The 17647-nt window shown below is 45.4% G+C and overlaps 1 protein-coding gene across 5 annotated transcripts in view; it reads left to right on the top strand.

Annotated features, from left to right (window-relative positions):
* Positions 1 to 17647, top strand: part of DCLK2 (doublecortin like kinase 2) — a 780084-nt gene that overhangs the window by 600683 nt on the left and 161754 nt on the right. For all 5 annotated transcript variants that reach the window (XR_011282260.1, XM_069631258.1, XM_069631257.1 and 2 more), the window contains one exon: positions 15050 to 15169. Coding sequence is in view for 4 of the 5 variants with exons in the window: in XM_069631258.1 (XP_069487359.1) it covers positions 15050 to 15169 (120 nt within the window). In the remaining variant the exon portion in view is untranslated. The remainder of the gene's footprint in view (positions 1 to 15049; positions 15170 to 17647) is intronic.

The following is a 17647-nucleotide window of genomic DNA, read 5'->3' on the forward strand; positions in this document are numbered from 1 at the left end:
GTGTCCTGGTGATAGTGGCATTTATTTGAGAGCTGTTCAAGTGAACTCCATACTTCGTTTATCATGGGGTATCGCTGCGGAGGAAGAGTTTGTGTGCAACCTTCCAAAACAGTAATTTCATTTTTAGACCAACACTTTACACTTAATTGAAGGAGCTATTTTGATGCAGTTTGGTGAGACAATAGACTGCTTTATTTCAAAAGCAAGAGACCAAAATAGATGCCCAGTGATTAGGATTATATCACATTTTACAAGTAATTCAGTCCTCAGATTGTTTTGCCTTGCTAAACAATTATATAGTGTTTCATTTCTGTTGCCTTGGAATAGTTGAGCTAATAACAATTCAGGTTAACAGCCCTGCAAACCTCCCCACCCTACACGAACCTTCCTGTCTCCAGTGGTCCTTCATCGTGGTCTGCCTGAGCTATCCAAGAGCATCCACAAGGATACCAAGAGCCTTGGATGGGCCCCTCCCTTTTATCTGCTATCTGGAAATAAATTAACCTCCCGATACAGAGGATTCTGAAAATTAGGGCGATCTCGACTTACTGGCAATTGCCCATACAGTGGATGCCTTGGGATATAGGAGGGTGGGTCCCAGATTCGTTGTTTTGTAAGGGAAGGAGTGTCTCTTTATGGCCAAGATGCACCCAAGAAAATTCCTCAAATCGATGGATGTTCAATACTTTCAATAGGTGCAGGTTGTAGGCAAAAATCCCTACTCTGCCCCCAACAAAAGGGAGAGCTTACCTGCCACTGATTCCGCCCCCCTGTCCCAGCCCCCACACTCCCAGAACAATTGATCAGAGTCCCTACAGCTCTGGGTTGGAGGAAGAAGCCCACTTCATGTCATCTGCCCCTCTGGGACATATCTGGCAGGTATGTTTATAACAGAGGTGTTTTCACGTTCTATCAAACAAATGCATTGGCTGTGCTTTCCATGACACTTGCTGTGGGAGGAGATTGTTGAATGCCTTTTCCTTCAATTAATTACATCTCAAAGTTTTGAAAGTCCCTGCTTCCCTTACTACTATTTGTCTTTCCTTACTTTGAGGCATATCACCGTGCTGGTGGCAGTTCAATGTGCAGTGTGGTCAGTTGAGCTAGTAACGTACTCATTCAAAACACCCATGAAAAAGGATTCTTTGGAATTAAAAACCAGTTGCTAAGATGAACATTTCCTGTTTTATCCAAATGTTGCAGCATTTTCAATAAGTGCATTCGCCTGCTCACATATGTTTTTTTCCAAGCGCAATTTTGACTTAATCAGGACAAATTGTTGGTTTGCCAAAATGTTTAATAGCAGCACTGCTGGGTGAACACATACAAGAACAAACACTGTGCAATCAGAGTGTGTGCTGCCCCGTTCATTTATCTTATTCCTGGACTTCGATAGAACGCATGGAGGTTTTTGTGACCTCACTAGGGAGCATTTCAGTCTTCCCCGAATTATCGCAGCGGTGACCTGTGTGGAGCCAGGTAAATTGACACCCAAGGTCATGTCCCAGTCTTCAGGAGGTAACCAATGCAGATGTGTACCTCTAATGTAATTACATTTCTAAACTCCTCTGAAAACATTCAGTTGAAATTACTTTATGCATGTGACTTTAAAATGTTTTTAAGCAGATTGGTAAATAATTTTGCTAGAAAAGCAGATTGTAAACATGTGAGTAAATACATTGTTGTTGCAACGTTTCTCCTATTAAGTCCAGCTGGAGGCATATATTCCAAGATGGAGGCATTTCCTTTGCTATTTTAGGCGAAAGGTTAAATATGAAGGCCTTGTCTTTCTTGAATCAGCATGATCTTTACACTTCAATTACTACACAATTACATTTCCCATCGGCTTTCTTTAAGCATACATTTGCATACGTTTGCATTTTACTTCCACAGTCAGAATTCCCAAAAGGACTTACTTGAAAGGATTGTTGACTTTTTGTTGGGGAAATCTGGGTGTACCAAGAGGGTATCTGATTGGGGAAGAGGTACACGCCCACAGGTTTGGTTTTATACATTACAGAACTTCACATATGTCTTTATAAACTTTGTTACACCTGAATCTTTCAGGTGTTAGTGATGGATTTGAAATTAAATGAAAATATATTGTGGTGAGTTGGTAGAACTCCACGTTCTTGGGACCCTGCAGGCTTGTGGGAGGGGGATCCCTTGGCTTACAGTCCCCTTCAAGCTGCAGTAACTCCCCGGGGATACACCTGTTAAAAACAGCAGATATAGACGTAAACACACCCAAGCCGCATCATTCAAGGTGGAAATGGTTCACAGACTGAAAGACAGCGATTTAAACCAACACTCCACCTTAATTTGCAGCCTGCAGAGTTTGCGGACTGAAACTATACCTCACCGGCAGACAGAAGAGAGAGTGGGGTGACCGTGAACTGCACGATGGAGCTAGGACGCCAAAACCGCACTCTCCCAGAGTGCAAGGGGATGTGGAACAGCGAGCAGGCTACATCTGAAAGCCAAGATGGCACAAAAGTCCAGCAGCACATTTAAAGACCTAGAACTGAAATGTGCAGACAATTTTAAGATAACCATCAGGGGATGTGAGAGAACGCACTCACTCCCCAGCTAACCACAAACCCCAGTACTAAGACACCCATCGCCCAAGAGACATAGAAGGAGCTGGGAGGGTGCAGATCGGAAGAAGCAAGTCTTAGCCACTCCCTGAAGACCGGAAGACCACTGCCTGGTTCCAGGTGGTCACATTGTTGAAAGCAGTCCAACAGAAGTTGATCCAGATACAAGGGCCAACATACTGCCACAAGTTGTGGAGAGACCAGACATGAATGCAGAGTAGCATGTTTTGGAGAAGCCTGCACATGAATGCTGAGAAACAGGAAGTCTGCAGAGACCTATACATGAATGCTCAGTGACAAAGGTCATCGCGAGACCTGTATGTGAAGGCTGAGAAAGAAGGGGTCCGGGGAAGACCTGTGTATGAATGAAGAGAAACCAGAGGTCTAGTAGAGGCCTGACCACAAATGCTGTGAACCGAGAGGTGGCGCGAACTCTAAATAAAGCTTCAGAAGCAAGCGGTTGGGTAAATGCCACCGCTGTAAATCTAGAGGCCCTGAAGAAGCCTTACCATACAATGACACTGGCAATCACCCAATACATGTCTTGCATGATGCTGGCCAGTCTTTCTCGATTTTATCCAGAAGACTGTTTCCTAGCATCCCCTGTGAATGAAAAAATAACCACCGCCAACCTAAAGTTACCCTAAGTAACCTGGAACCTGTGAATCGCAACTGACCATGTTTGCTAAAGAGGGAACCATAACCAACAACACAGTAAAGAAAGGCTACTGTGCGAATCAGAGGCAGCAGAGGGCTCGAGGGATAGTGTGCTTACCTAAGGCTTTGCGATCAAACGCGATGAGTGGCAGGCCTACAAGGATCTCACATGAACTGGGACTTGAACGCCATGACTTGGCACTGCAGTCCACCATTGCAAAACCCCGGCAGACCTGGATGTGGCAAAGTGTTGGGGCTTACACCCCTTTTGTGTCTGATGTTTGTCACACCGCCCAGGAGGGGAGAACTGTGAAAGATTGGCCCGGGCAACCAGTGGGGAGGGATAGCCAATGAGAAGGAGGTCTGTATAAAGTGGCACCTGGGACACAAGCTGTGGGTTGCTTACGGCGGAGGTGGACCAAGAGATCAGTGGAAAGAAGGACTGTGTATAGGAGCGTGGAGGAGGATTATGCATTTTGTGTGCAAGGTGAGCTATTGGTTGGTGAGAGGAAGTGATACTGGAAGTGCATGTGTGTGAGTGGAGACCTAGAGAGTGAATGAGAAGCGGAGTGAGAGTGTGAATGTCAGAGGAGGAGGAGGAGGAGGAGGGTAATGGTGTGAATAGGGGATGGGAGTGTAGAAAAGTGCTGTGATGAGAGGTCAAACCTGAGGGTTGAGGTAAGTAGTAAGGAGTGAGAGATTGAGGAAATATTCCCATCAGTGGGACAGGAGATATATATATTCAGGTAGCTGAATATCGGGGCATGGAAGGAACAGCAGGGTGATACCCGAGTGTCTGGAAGGTACAAAGCTAAAGTCATTCCTATAGGGAAACCATTTGCTAGAAACCCGTAGTTTGTTTCCTATGAAAGCTTAGGTAGTAAAGACGTTGGCCTTTAGGCCATCACCAGATAGTTTCTTATACAGTAGGGTTTACTGATCTATGGTACCAGACCGGGATCTAGGGTTCAGACGGGCCTTGGAAGAACTTTCTTAGGCCACCTTTTTTTGTGGTGTTTTCTAGACGAGGGCTGGACACTTGTAGATTAGGATTTTTGCCCACGGTCTGGAACATATATGTTTTAAAGCATGGGATAAACCATCAGGCTAAGGACTTGATGAGTATAGGTTTGGCTGTTTCTGTTTGGCACGTCATTGGACACTGCTTTTTGGAGTAGGGTGTCCCTGGGGGGACTAGAAGGTAAGGTTAGGTTTGATTTGCAGGAAACCTCACACAGGTGTCGGTCTAAAACGCCAGCAAAATTCCAATGCGTTTTATCCTTGGCAATTTGTTTGTAAGTAACCCTCTATTGCTTGCTTATTCTGCAGTAGTCCTCACAGCGGTTTGGCCCAACACTTTTCTTAAGCCAAAACCTTCCTGCAGCATGTACACCTTTTTTTAAAGTGTGGGGTGAGATACCATATGTAGTGGAATATATTTTGGTGTGAGAGAAAGATGTATGAAAGATTTTGTTTAAGTGCATAGTTTCTCCTTGTTTGAGATGTAGTAAATTATGATGATGAAACAAGCTACTCATGTTAAACCACAAATTCTGGGGTAGAAGTCTGGCCTCAACCACACTTGGGTGTAACTTGCACCGAAAAATGTGTTTTGTGAATGTGACACTTTGAATTCTGGCAATGTCCTTGCTTGCTGCAATGCGTGCAGTTTGCATACTAAATTGGGGGTAGGCCTGTAATGGAAGTTAGCCGCTCCCTCTAGCATCTATCGATATATAGGTTAACGCATGTGTTCCAGGTTATTGCCCCATACATCGGCAGGACTGTTCTGTACTTCAAGAATCCAGGTACCCCAACTTTGGGAGTTTCATAACTGCAAGTGATTTATTTACATGCACGCACAAAATCTGTATCTTAGAACAAATTGTCATCTCGCGCAAGTGAGCAATATCTTTTAACACAGTTATGCAAACTGTCAGAAGACTGGTATTGCATACATTTAGTGGAAATAGGGCAATGCATCAGAACGCTATTATAAAAACAATACATCAACAAAGGAGGCAGAAGAGTGAATATAAATGGCAAATATTGCTGCCGTTGCATCTCCAGGTTGAAATGCTGCTCCCTGGTTGAGGGCTCCCACTCCATCATGCAGGCTTGCCCACCGAGCGCGTGCTAAGAACATCATCATTGCGAGCTATGCATGTGTGCAGCCATTTTGCTCAGTCTCTTGCCTGAAGCGTTTTCTTTGCGCGTGACGTTCTGTCATTGGCGTTTCTGCGTGTCTGCACAGAAAGACGGATGCGTTGCAGACAGTGACACTATTGCCGAGATAGCAGCTTTTAGGTGATTGCAAAATATGTCTAAGACAGTGGGGCAGGCTGCCAGCGGGCACGCGGAACTGGTTCACCGTGCCCAACTCTAGCGCACACCGCAGTAATTAAATATGCGTGTGCATTGTGATGGTTACCATGGTTACACTTGACCGCTGACATGAATACCTTGTTTCTCTCATTACCGCTGTTGACATAAGAGTTCAAAGTGGCATTTTTAACATGGATGCACCCAACTCAGACTATTAGCAGGGTTTCACTGGCTTTGGTGCAGGCATCTGTTAGGGTTCGCATTCCCTGTTCGTATTTAGTTAAGCAATTTGTCGCCACTTTTCTTGCCCCTTAGTCCGCGTCGATGCATTCTACATACAGTTGTGCCCCCCCTTCACTTGCCATCTGTGCAGCATTTCCCCCCAGCCGTCTACACAGCACTTGACGGTCTCACTCCAAAGTGAATCTCCCAACTTAATATCATCCACTCACTGCACAGTGCTTCTCCTGCATGTGCGCCATTTACTAAATGCGCTGTGCCTCCATTTGCCCAGGCATTTGCCACACTATCTATTCTCTTGCTGAGTGGCGCCTCGTCCTGTTTGCAGGGTGATGCCCTTCCACCGATTATGAAGGAAGCGGGTGGCCCGGCCAAATAAAAGCTGAGCACCCCCTGGGCTGCAGCGGCCTGCTTATGCTTAATGATCCAGGTAGGGCCGGGTGCATTCTGCTTCCGCAGCCTGACATTGCTCCTTGTGTGTCCTGTCTGGGCTTCTGCAGGCACTGCCTGAGCAGAGGATGCATAATCAGCACCGCGGGTCGTTCAGGCCTTACTTGGGGGTATTGTGAATAATGGTCCGGGGATCTGCACAGTAGGCATGACTCAAGGGGAGGCACTGATGATCTCTTCCTGTTTCCAGAGTGAAGATGAGGAGAGTTGATGGGGAGCAGATACTTCATGGATGTGCGTTTGTGGATGGGCCTGGGGGTCAGGAACAATATCATTGTTTTTCAGTGGCAATTCTGGCATTATTTTTTGGCCACAGATATCACAAAGAAACTGTGGCAATACTGGTGGGCAGAGGAAGGCGCAATTAAAATGTCTTTAATAAAGCGATGCTGACTGGGGGCACTGTTGCGGGATGACAAAATGGCCACAGCCTGTGAGTTCCTGCAGGGGATCATTATTCTTATAAATATCCTCGTTGTCCTGCACCATAACCCTCTTGATGGCATGATCTAATGACCAGCTGTAGCAGAGCTGTCGACTACCTGAAATTGGGGCTCTCTGGGTGCGATTGCGGCTTAATAGGAGACTACTGCCCAGTGAGCGGCCTGTGAGAGGAGGATGTACCTGTCATACTGGGGGTTCCTGGTCATGTCGCCGAAATCCTTGGGTGACCACCCCGGAAGAGGCGAAAGTATCCGACCTGTGGGTGCTCGACGAGACCTGGCCGGTGTTTGGTCTACAGCGGCCCTATCTTCAGCATCGCTACGATCGCTATTGAGAGGGCTGCTTGAGTGGCGCCACAGTGTGGTCCAAAGGCCCAGCAAATTTGATCCGGATGACCTTGATTGTGGGGGGAATTTCCCCTGGGGGCTTGTCGGAACTACATACATAATTGGACCCACCCCCCCAGCATGGTGTTGCGCCCGGTGTACCCCTCCTGTATATGGTGCACACAGTGGATGTAGTGACACCGCTTCCTGTCTCTCCCCGCCGAGGTTGCGGCAGCAGTGATCTGGCCTGCCGATTTCGGTGGGGAGTGGAACTCGAAGTGTGGTCAGAGTGGAGTCCAGACAGAGGTCCCCATTCATATGTGCAGCGGCCCAATCCCAGAGCAATAGGTCACCCTGATATGATATGATCGCTTATTTATATAGCGCCTATACACAATGTGTTTCAAAGCGCTTCAAGGCAAGGGAGTGAACAAGGGAAAATACGACATTCTTACATGAAACAGTAAGGATGTGAAATTAACTATCGTACTCGGCCTGATGACATTTCAGATAGTGCAAGAGCTAAGACATAGATAAGGAAGGGAGGGGGAGAGTGGGAAGGAAATGAAAACAGACAGGTGACTACCGTACTAGGCCTGACAACATTTCGGGTACAGCCGGAGAAAAACAAAAGGTGAGGGAGAGGGGTGCAGAAAGGGAGGGGAGGAGCAAAACAAGCGATTATCGTGCTAGGCCTGACGACATTTCAGATAGTGCTGGCAGGGGGGGACAAGCAAGGGGAGGGGGAGTGAACCCTCAGTTCACCCTTGACTCCACAGCAGCAACGTTTGGTTATTATAGCGGCGAGGCATGGTGGATGGGTGTGGAGATGCCTCTTATCTCAAGAGCTCGTTCTAGGTGGGAACCGTGCACCTTGGGAGGAGAGAGGTGATTGTTTTCAGGCCCCGATTACAGGAAATTCTCACAGCGAAATTAAGAACAGAAATAGCGACAGACATGTTTGAATTGCGCTGTTGATGTACTCTGAGTCTACATATTGACTTCATATGGGGTTGGATATTGCTTCCTGACATTACTTATTGTCTTCACATTGCTATGGATGTTCGCATGTGCCACACTTAGAATTGAGAACATTAGCCTGCGCCGTATCTAGATAGGATTGTGCATGTTGGCATATGCCACACTTAGAATTGAGAACACTATCCTGCCCCATATCTAGATAATTATTGTGAAGATTAGCGAGTGCCACACTCAGACGGAATTATGTAGATCAGCACATACTACACTTAGACAGAACTGTGAATGTTGGCATGTTCAATTTAATATAACCCACTAACAAATATAAGCTCAAACTCCCTGCATAACTATCTCACAAAAAACTCACACAGCCATCTCTCGCACAACAAGCTGCACGCACTTCACCACACCGCAACAACACATAAGCCACACTACCAGCACACGCGGACTGACACCGATCCAATATTCGCAGCAAAGCTCAGCACCCGGTGTCTACCGAGTTGAAGCTGCCAACAGTACACCACTCCTGACACTATCCTACTCCCTCTTCACCTTACTAACCCATCCCACCTTCCCGTTTACAGATCCACCAGAGCACCTGGGGACCAATTCCGTTGGTGACAGTGCGCTATATAAGTACCTTTAACATAACATATAGTGAGTTCTGAGCTTGAAGCCCAAAGTTTGAAGAATAGTGCTTTGCTGATATTAAGGCTCTCGATATCCTGCGGCGCAGTGTGCAATGGTGAACCCCTAGAAACAGGCTAAACTGGATCAATTCACCAGAATGGAGGTGACAGTACTGCCCCAGCTGGTGGGCCCCTCTCAGCTGGATGGCGCAGGCCTTAACCACACTTTACTAGCCCTCCCAAACGAGTATGGCTACCCAAGGCACGTAAATTGATGCTTTAACCTGCAAAGTAGACATCTCAGCAGTACAGATTGACAAACTATGTAGCCGCATGACGGAGGCAGAGAATAGCATCAGCGCTGGAGAAGATAATGTGTCGGTTTTGCAACAGGAGGTCTCCCTACTGCAACAAACTGTTAAATTGCTGCTAATACTCAAGGCAGCCAGAGAAAAGGGTGCGCAACGCTGGGGTGCTGCAACAATCCGACTATTTACGGATTTCAGCTCTCAAGTAGAAGAACAAAGGAGGACATTTCAATCGCATCTTATGTAGATAAGAGTTAAGAGACCTTATGCTTGTTCTCCCCTTCTCCACCCTACCAAATCACATATACATCTCCACAAGTTCTGTGTTTGAAGTGATGAGCCTAAATGCACATTTTTATACTTCACCGAGGATGAAGCAACAAGACATTTTAGAGAGAAAATGTCTACTCCACCTTTTCTAATGGTGGTGCCAAATAGGCCTGGGTGAACCATTTGTATAAAACTGGAACCCCTACAATTTCCACTAGTTCGACCACATTGAACTATTCAGCTTTTCACCGAAGTCCAGAGAGGTTCTACTGGGTTCAATCACGTGTCTGTAAAAAGGCAGTGAGTCTAGACAGTCTGAGGCTGCCGCTTGATGCGGCACCACCAATACTCTGGAGCTCCAGTTAATTATGGAAGGGAATGTGTGTAGTGTGGGTTAGAGTAGCATTAAATCAATAATGGTGCCCAGGAGTAGATAGTTAATTAATAAATAATTAATTAATTAGTTATGGCATTCTAGTGGAATTTTGTGTGGAGGGTTTATTTATTTCATTTATAGCATTTGTTACACGTCCAAACCCAGAGGTAACATGGCGTGGGTTACATAAGAGTGCTTTGTCTGGTTACCGAATAAAATACAGTGGAGTCAGGGTAAAATGGAAAAATGTGATTCATATAACATGGTTCTGGGGGAGCTTAGTTACTACAACGGTGAACAGTGAGGCTGGTACGTATTTATTGAATAGCCATGTTTTTATGAGACTCTGGAAATGCTGGTGAGAGGTCTCATTCCTGATGAAGAGAATTCCAGATCTTAGGTGCAGCAACTGGAAAGCTGGCGCCCCCGGCCTTGGACGTCTTGAATCTTGGGATGGAAATTTGAATGCTAGAACCTGATCTTAGGGATCTAGTTGTCCTTTTTTGGGTGATGCTATTGTTGAAATATAAAGGGGCATTGTTGGTGATGCATTTGTGAGTGATGATGAGAGACTTGAATAGGATTCTAGCTTGGATGGGTAGCCAATGGCTTCTCTCCTGATGTGGGAGATGTGGTCACTTCTTTTTAGTCCAATGTCTGCTCTTCAAGCTTTGTATTGAAGTAATTGCATTTTGGCCAGATTGGTGTTGGTGGTTCCTAGCAAGAGAATGTTGCATTAGTCCACTTTGGATAGAATGAGAGCTTGCGCTAGAGTGAGGCAGTTATGAGGGGTAAGAAATTGTGTTGCAGGAACATTATTTGTGAGAGGGGTTGGAGCACACCAAATGAGTAGCTGATCAAATGCATTTGTAGCTGTAGGAATATGCCAAAGCAATCTTGGGCACATCTGAGGTTTGTAGGTGTGGTAGTGCACCGAGGCAGCCTTGGGCACACTTGAATTGTGTGGGTGGAGGAGTAAACCAAAGCAGTTGTAAGAACACACAAATGTTGACAGTGTGCAAGTATGAAGTAAGAAGCAGACAACAGATTCAACTTTCTAAATAAAAAGGTTTATTTTTCCTAAATGTCAGGATGGAGTAAGGCCTAATTTGCCCTATGCTAAGGTGGGATTCCCCTACCTAATGAAAACTAAGGATAGTCTGTGTCCAAAACCTATATTTGCCCTCAACTAAATATCTGCAATGTGTCGGGATGGCCACAACAAAAGAAAGTGTTCCAAATACGGTTCTGAGCTTCTTCCAGCTCCTGGCTTCATTTCAGCTTCCCCTTTACCAAGTAAAACGGTTCCAAAAGACCTTGGGGTTCCCTTCCCCAAGAAGTATGCTCTTCCAGCTTCACAACTAAATCTGTTCAAATCTCCTGGCTTTCAAAAACAGTTCCAGTTTACCTTCTTAATCATCCAGGCCTTTCAATAGTTCACACAGGTTGCTCATTCTCATTCACTTCAGTGACGGTTATAAAATAAAGCTTCTTTATCTTTGCTTTCCTTTGCTCTTTTCAAGCAGGGGCCAGTCGGACTAGGCGCAGTTGTCGGACCACACGCTCCACCAATTACAGGTCACAGAGCTGATAACCCTTGGCACTTTGTTATGCTTCTGTATTCTTCAAGCTTTTTGCCAACACAGGTCTCTCTGAACCTGTCATTGGTCCAATACTAATTTCTGATTCTCCTTGGAAGTCTCTTGGCTTTCCCACAGCATGTATTTCACACAACTCATCCCGTGGTGTTCACCCTTTTCTACCACATTGCTTTCACATGATTCAAAAGTGCTCATCACTTGCTTTTCACTTTATTCATAAGTGCTCATCACTTGTTTTTCTTTCTTGCTGTATTTTCATATGCTCATATCTTTTCTGTACTTCGGTATTCAATAATACTTGTTGTACTCTTAAAAGTACTGATAACACTTTGCAGCTTGTTCACCATTCAAAAACCCTCAATCCGGTCTTCCAAAGTAACTGTAATAGTTTTCCGTTTGTCCAGCATTCAAATGTGCCTGCTTCCAGCCCCTGGAGCACCCCGGTATGTGTGTTCCCTTTACACTCACCGGTAGGCTGCCGCTCCTCCCAATATCTAATTTTTCCTTGTTAGGCAGAATCCTGTGCAGTTCCCTTGGGGACCACTGCAAGAAGATTAAGACTACAGGAGTAAGCAGTAAACCCAATTGGTAGCAGTCTGCACCACCCAGATTTACCTGGTAGCTGTGGCTGAGCAGTCAGACCTCTCTCAAGAAGAGTAGTGCAGTATATAGAGTATACACAATAGGACTAACAACACAGTAGAGCAAACAAACACTGACCAGAGCTTTGTATCAAAAGTGTATAATTATTTATTTAAAACACACTTTAGGCAATACACTAGCACTTTAAATCAAAAGCAAGTTAAAACACAGTCAGGTAAAGTATACACACCTCTCTGGATAACTATTAGACAAGTCCGAGTTAAAACACCACGATTTGTTAAAACAGATGTGAGCGCGTAGCCTAGATGGCACTCCAATAGTTAAGTTAAAGGGAGAGAAAAGGGCAGAGCATAGAAATAAAAAAGTTCCCAACACTTTTAGAAGTTCAAAGCAAGGGAATAAAGGCAGTGTACACTGTAGAGCCAAAGTTCATAGGCCAGGCCCACTTTAAATGGGGCAAAGCGAAATATGCCCAAGATCGCACAGTTAACAATGCACTAAAAGTCTTTGCAGAATGTTTGAAAGAGGTTGGGGTGATACAAGAAGTTAAAGTTAGAAGGTCTGGGGCCAACCCAGTTGGAAAACCAAGGATTTAAGGGTCACCTTGGGCAAACCAGAGAAAGGGAGGCCAGGCAGAACACAGTACCTTAAAGAGAGAGGAAGCTCCAGCGGTGGCAGTTGTTCCTGGCAGTGGTTGCAGTTCATTGTTTCGACCAGGGGAAGAGAGGATCTCATCGAGGAGGAAACTTGGAGTCGATGCACTGCACAGGGATGAAACCAGCTGCGGAGTTCGTCGGTTAAAAGGTGCGTTCCTTTTATTCGCGATCAAAGTGGTGAAGCTTGGCTATCCGGCCGCCGGGGTACTTGGCACAGGCAATTTGACCAAGAGATATCTTTGGAAGGCGAAAGGGACGAACTGGTTGATCCCACCAGCTCAAAGGAAGAAGACTCGTCCAGCAGAAGATCTTCCCTTGTCGTTGGGAAAGTGGTGAGTTTGTTGCAGCAGGGCTCCACCAGTGGTGTCGTCATTGCAGATAGCTCAGCTTCTTCCCTCTTCGGATTCTTAGGTCCTGTGGCGACTTCTGAAGTTCCAATCCCAAAGGCCCTGCTTTTTTGCAGAAAAACCCCCATTCAACAGCCTAGCTGTCACTCAAACATGCTAAGTGGTGAGCCGGGCGGCTCAACACTGGGCCAATCAGAATAGAGTGTGACTTGGGTTACTAAGCCAACACAGTCCAGGGTGCCAATTCCCCTCCCCACACATCCTGTGGAACCCAGACAGAGTGGCACCATTTGGAGGGCTTCTATGGAGAAGCCCTCCAAAAAGTGGAACAAAGGACTCGACCTTGGTTAGAGTTACAGAGACGGACACGAACGCCATTTTAGAAAAGAGTTCTGGCAAAAAGACCCAACCGTTGATTTAATATTAAATAAAGAAACAGGCGGTATCTTTAACATTGCACCAAAAAGTGGTGTGTTTAAAATCAATGGGAAAATCCCATAGAGAATATTCCGGTGGAATATTTCGCGTGGTAACCACTGCCACCAGCCAGAAACTCGACATGGGGGGACTGGACAGTGCCCCCTTGAAAACAGACCCAGGGGCAATCAAATGACCCCTTACCAGTACTTCCACAATATGATGGTTTGTACTGGTTCTGTTCACAATTTTGGACTAGTAAAGCCAATGGTGACTTTACATGCCCTGGGAGACAGTAGTCAGTCCAGGGTATGGAGTCTATGTTTGGAGGTCACTATGACACCTCTGTGGTACTGCATGAAGGGTGCTGTGTACCACACATACAGAAAAACAGAGGATACCCTGTGGAGTAAAAAGAAACCCCATAGCCCATAAGCACATAAGTCAAAGACATACCTCAAATCATGCCTAAGAGTGGGAGTAAAAGAGTCTCACTCTTAGCAGGAGAAAAAAACAAACCCCAAAAATCCAGCAAAGCTGCTGGGGGACTCACTAGGTTTGGGAAATTAGCCTTATAAGAGAATTCTCCCTAACACTTCTTAGTCACCAGTTGGCTGCAGAAACCATCTACCCCCGCTAATGCAGGGATTCCCCAGGGAAGATCCTCCAGGGGTAAGATGTAACATTTACAAATGTGCCCCTCCTGGTCAATGCATGTGCCTCAACATTGCCTAACCGATGGTACACTCTCGGCTATGCAATCAATACTGGTGCAAGACCTGCACTTCCCAAGAAGATCAGTGTTTTCCACTCACGCAAAAAAGGGAAACCAAACCGCATTATGTATTCAGTGCACTCTGACCATTCATGGAGTGCAAAGACGACGCAATTTGAAAATCTACGACTTGTCAGAGAGATCTGAACCCACATGAAGGGGGGGGCAGATCTTAAAATCTGTATCAACCTTATGTCCATCTTGAACAAAAAAGGGGGGGGGGTGAATGCCGACGTGTAAGTGGAGGATAACTAACCTTGTTGATTGGCAAGTGTTGGAGCTTAATCACTTAGCTGAAGATTGCTTGTATATAGAGCACTTTTCCAACGAGGCCCCCACGGTAGGTGACCTGCAGTGTTACAGCCATTTCCTTTGTTTGCACTAACGTACAACTAGAAACTTGCACTCGATCTTCCCATGAACTTGACCGTTTCAACCATATGGACCTCCCACTACTTCCCGTCATTACTTGGGACGGTGTATTCAAGGAGGGGTGTAATGTTTTGTTATAGACGATTCCTCCAGATTGCATTTGCATCTCCCAAAAGGACAGCATGCACTTTAGGTTTTCAAAGATTCATTGATGAGCACCAAGATTAGAAATCCTGCTGAGAGAACGACACATGGAACATAGTGCTTTCAATGTTCGAAAACTGGTAATCCATGTAACTCCTTGCCAGGCAGGCTCCTACGAGATCACTCTAGTCCCACATGTGCCCACCATGTGGGTAATTTAAGGCCACACCCGTGTCCTAAAGGAACATTTTTCTGTTCAGTTGCTGTACAGTAAGTATCACTTCTCCGAGTTTCGATTAATGTAAGGTCTTAATGTAAGGTCATTTTGTGCCTGTATATATTGATTTCTCTTAATTATGGCTGCCAGTGGTCACAATTTAAGAGCATGTCCCCGTGTCTTGTATTATTAAATCCTCATTAGCTGTCAAGTCTTTGACCGTGCAAGGACACTGATGCTCAACTTGTTCCCGCCAGGCTGTGTCTTACGATGTCGAGTACATTTCCATGGTGATGTGATTACTTTCTTATTACCAGGAACACCTGATTGAGAACGAGGTAGCCATACTGCGGCAGGTCAAGCACCCGAACATCATCATGCTGATAGAGGAGATGGACACGCCGACGGAGCTCTACATGGTGATGGAGCTCGTGAAGGTAAGGCTCGCCCATAAAAGACTGTAATAGGACTAGAGGATCGAGCCAGGAAAACATGAGCGCTTCCTGGAGAGCTTCACAATGAGATCATGCACATGGTGTCAGTTGAAACCTTCAGTGGGATTGGCGTGCTAATGCTGAGCTGACAGCATGGGGACTTCCTCAGTGTATTCCATCGTGTGTAGAAATGATGTAGTTGGTTTGCTCACACACGTGTTCTCTGAACATCTAATAAGCGGATTTCTGTGGCTGTGCTCTTTCATATGGAGAACAAGGGTGGTATTACAGAAACTGTGCACCAGTGCATGAACATGAAGATAGAACTTTACCTAGTGCAAAAAAAAAATATTTCTATGCATATTTGCACCATGGCAATGTTTATCCTAGCATTAGTGGGACATTTGCTCTGATGCAGAAATGCTTTGAAAGAATATTTTTGTACACCAAGGGAATGTTTGCCTTTCAGCTAGTTGCATGTGCACTGAAGCAGTGTCATGTAATTTGCCCCCTGCACTCCTTAAAGAGGATATTCCTGCAAGTGCCATGTGTCGTATGCACCACAGTCCTATACGGTCAGTTTGACAAGTTAGCCAAGTGTGTTCAAAGGTCTCCAAGTCCAGCCCTCAAGCGCCACCTCCGCGCTCACTAGAATATCCAAACAAAATCGATCTGAATGCAGTGAATCCAATTGTGAGCTATTCATAAAGCGAGTGGTTGTCCTGAAAACCTGCTGTGGTTGGGCTTCTCGAGGAGTGGAGTTGGCGGCTCGTTCTCTACTGCATAAGGTGTTGAGCTATATTGTTTAGAGTAAGAGCTGTTATGAAAGCACGTGGAGATTTTGTTTTTGCAGACACAATACCCTTTGTTAGGAGAAGTTTTATTTCCCTTATGCACTTGGATATTGTGCAAAATTTAGGGTGAAGGTGTCCCTTTAATCGTGGAAAGCAGTCATTGAATTGGCTTTTTATTTGGTCCTCACATTTCAGTTGTGGGCTTTATTGATAACCAGTCATCCTATAGCAGGGCTCTGCAACATTGGTCTCTCTAGATCTTTTGGACCATAACTTCCATCACACCGAGGCTGCATAGTCTATGGCTGGGAATCCAAAACATCTGGGGAGCTGTAGGATGCGGACCCCTGACATGGAGTAGTAAAAATGGCAAATAGTCTATACTTGTGTGAACATGGGCATAATTACATTTTCATGAATGGGTGATTTAAAAAAATGATTTTGAATGTTGTCTTGCCCACACATTAGCTTAGTTGCCACCACTGACTAATGGTACTCTCAGTCAGCTATTGAGTGAGGTTGGGTGTGAGTGTGTGCGCTTAGGATGTCTGTGCATGGTCACCTAAGCATGTGCATAGCCATCGTCACCCTGTGACCAGGCTAAAATTCTGCTTGGGGAAAGGAAACCTGATCGCTTGGACCTGTGGTGGGTCAGAAGGACTCAGACTTGTACCTTCCATTTTGACCCAAATCTTTTATAAAGAAAAGATGAAAACGCCTGACTTTTCCAAAGCTATGGTGGTTCCCTGCCTAACCAAACTAACTAGGGTGCTTGTCACTCATCAGCAAGTCCAAAAAGAAAAAGCTGATTAATCCAAAACTAATCTATACTGACCCTACCACTATAATAAATAACTAAGGTACAGGAGAATGACTCCTTTCTCCTCTGTACTGGTTTCTGCAACAGTTCACCTTTAGTCAATGATACTTCTTGGAGACTACTTTTGTCAGGTCCTAATGTAAATCAATGGGGTTTGTCCACTTTTCTCTCACTTTGTTCTCGTGTGGATGTATTGCTTTTGTTGATTACTCTTTGTTCTCTTTTTTCTTTTTCTTTTATGAAACACACTTGAGACACCGTCTTGACTCAATGTCCAGTTTCTTTTAGGATAACCAATAATGCTCCAATTATCAGTCTCACTCTTTTTATGTGCTTCCAACACCAATCCTTAACTGGCACAGGAATGATTGTTCCTGTAATCATCCTCAGTCTCCTTCCATATTACTTCCTCACTGGGATGAGTACGAGTAACCCAGTTTTGATTCTCACTGTTCCTCCACACTAACTCATCGCTGGGCTGAGTCGGAGTATTCACATAATGATTATCACTCTTCATATATACTTGTTCCCCACTGGGACGAGTAGGATTCTTACCTTTGTTACTGTTGGTATCCATCCTGGGTCTCCTGCCTTCCCTGTTACCTATTCCTCTTAGGGTTGGCGTCACTGGGGTTGCTGTCAGGACAGGATTTTCTTCTCTGTTGGTCAGGTTTTCCTCTCGCCTTTCTTCTCTTCTTCACTGTGCATGCATCACTATTTGGTAAGTGGTGTCCGCATCATTCAGACTCCACCGTACACCGATTCTAGGTTACGCCACCCCTTTGTGTTAACTTGCCTGTGCTAGACTTCCGTCTTACAAGTTCTCCGGCTTCGCTTTTCCTCCAGGTGCGGGTTGCACACCAGTTT

Source organism: Ambystoma mexicanum, chromosome 6q, assembly GCF_040938575.1.
Source record: "Ambystoma mexicanum isolate Mex_15411 chromosome 6q, UKY_AmexF1_1, whole genome shotgun sequence".
NCBI classification, from domain to species: Eukaryota; Metazoa; Chordata; class Amphibia; order Caudata; family Ambystomatidae; genus Ambystoma; species Ambystoma mexicanum.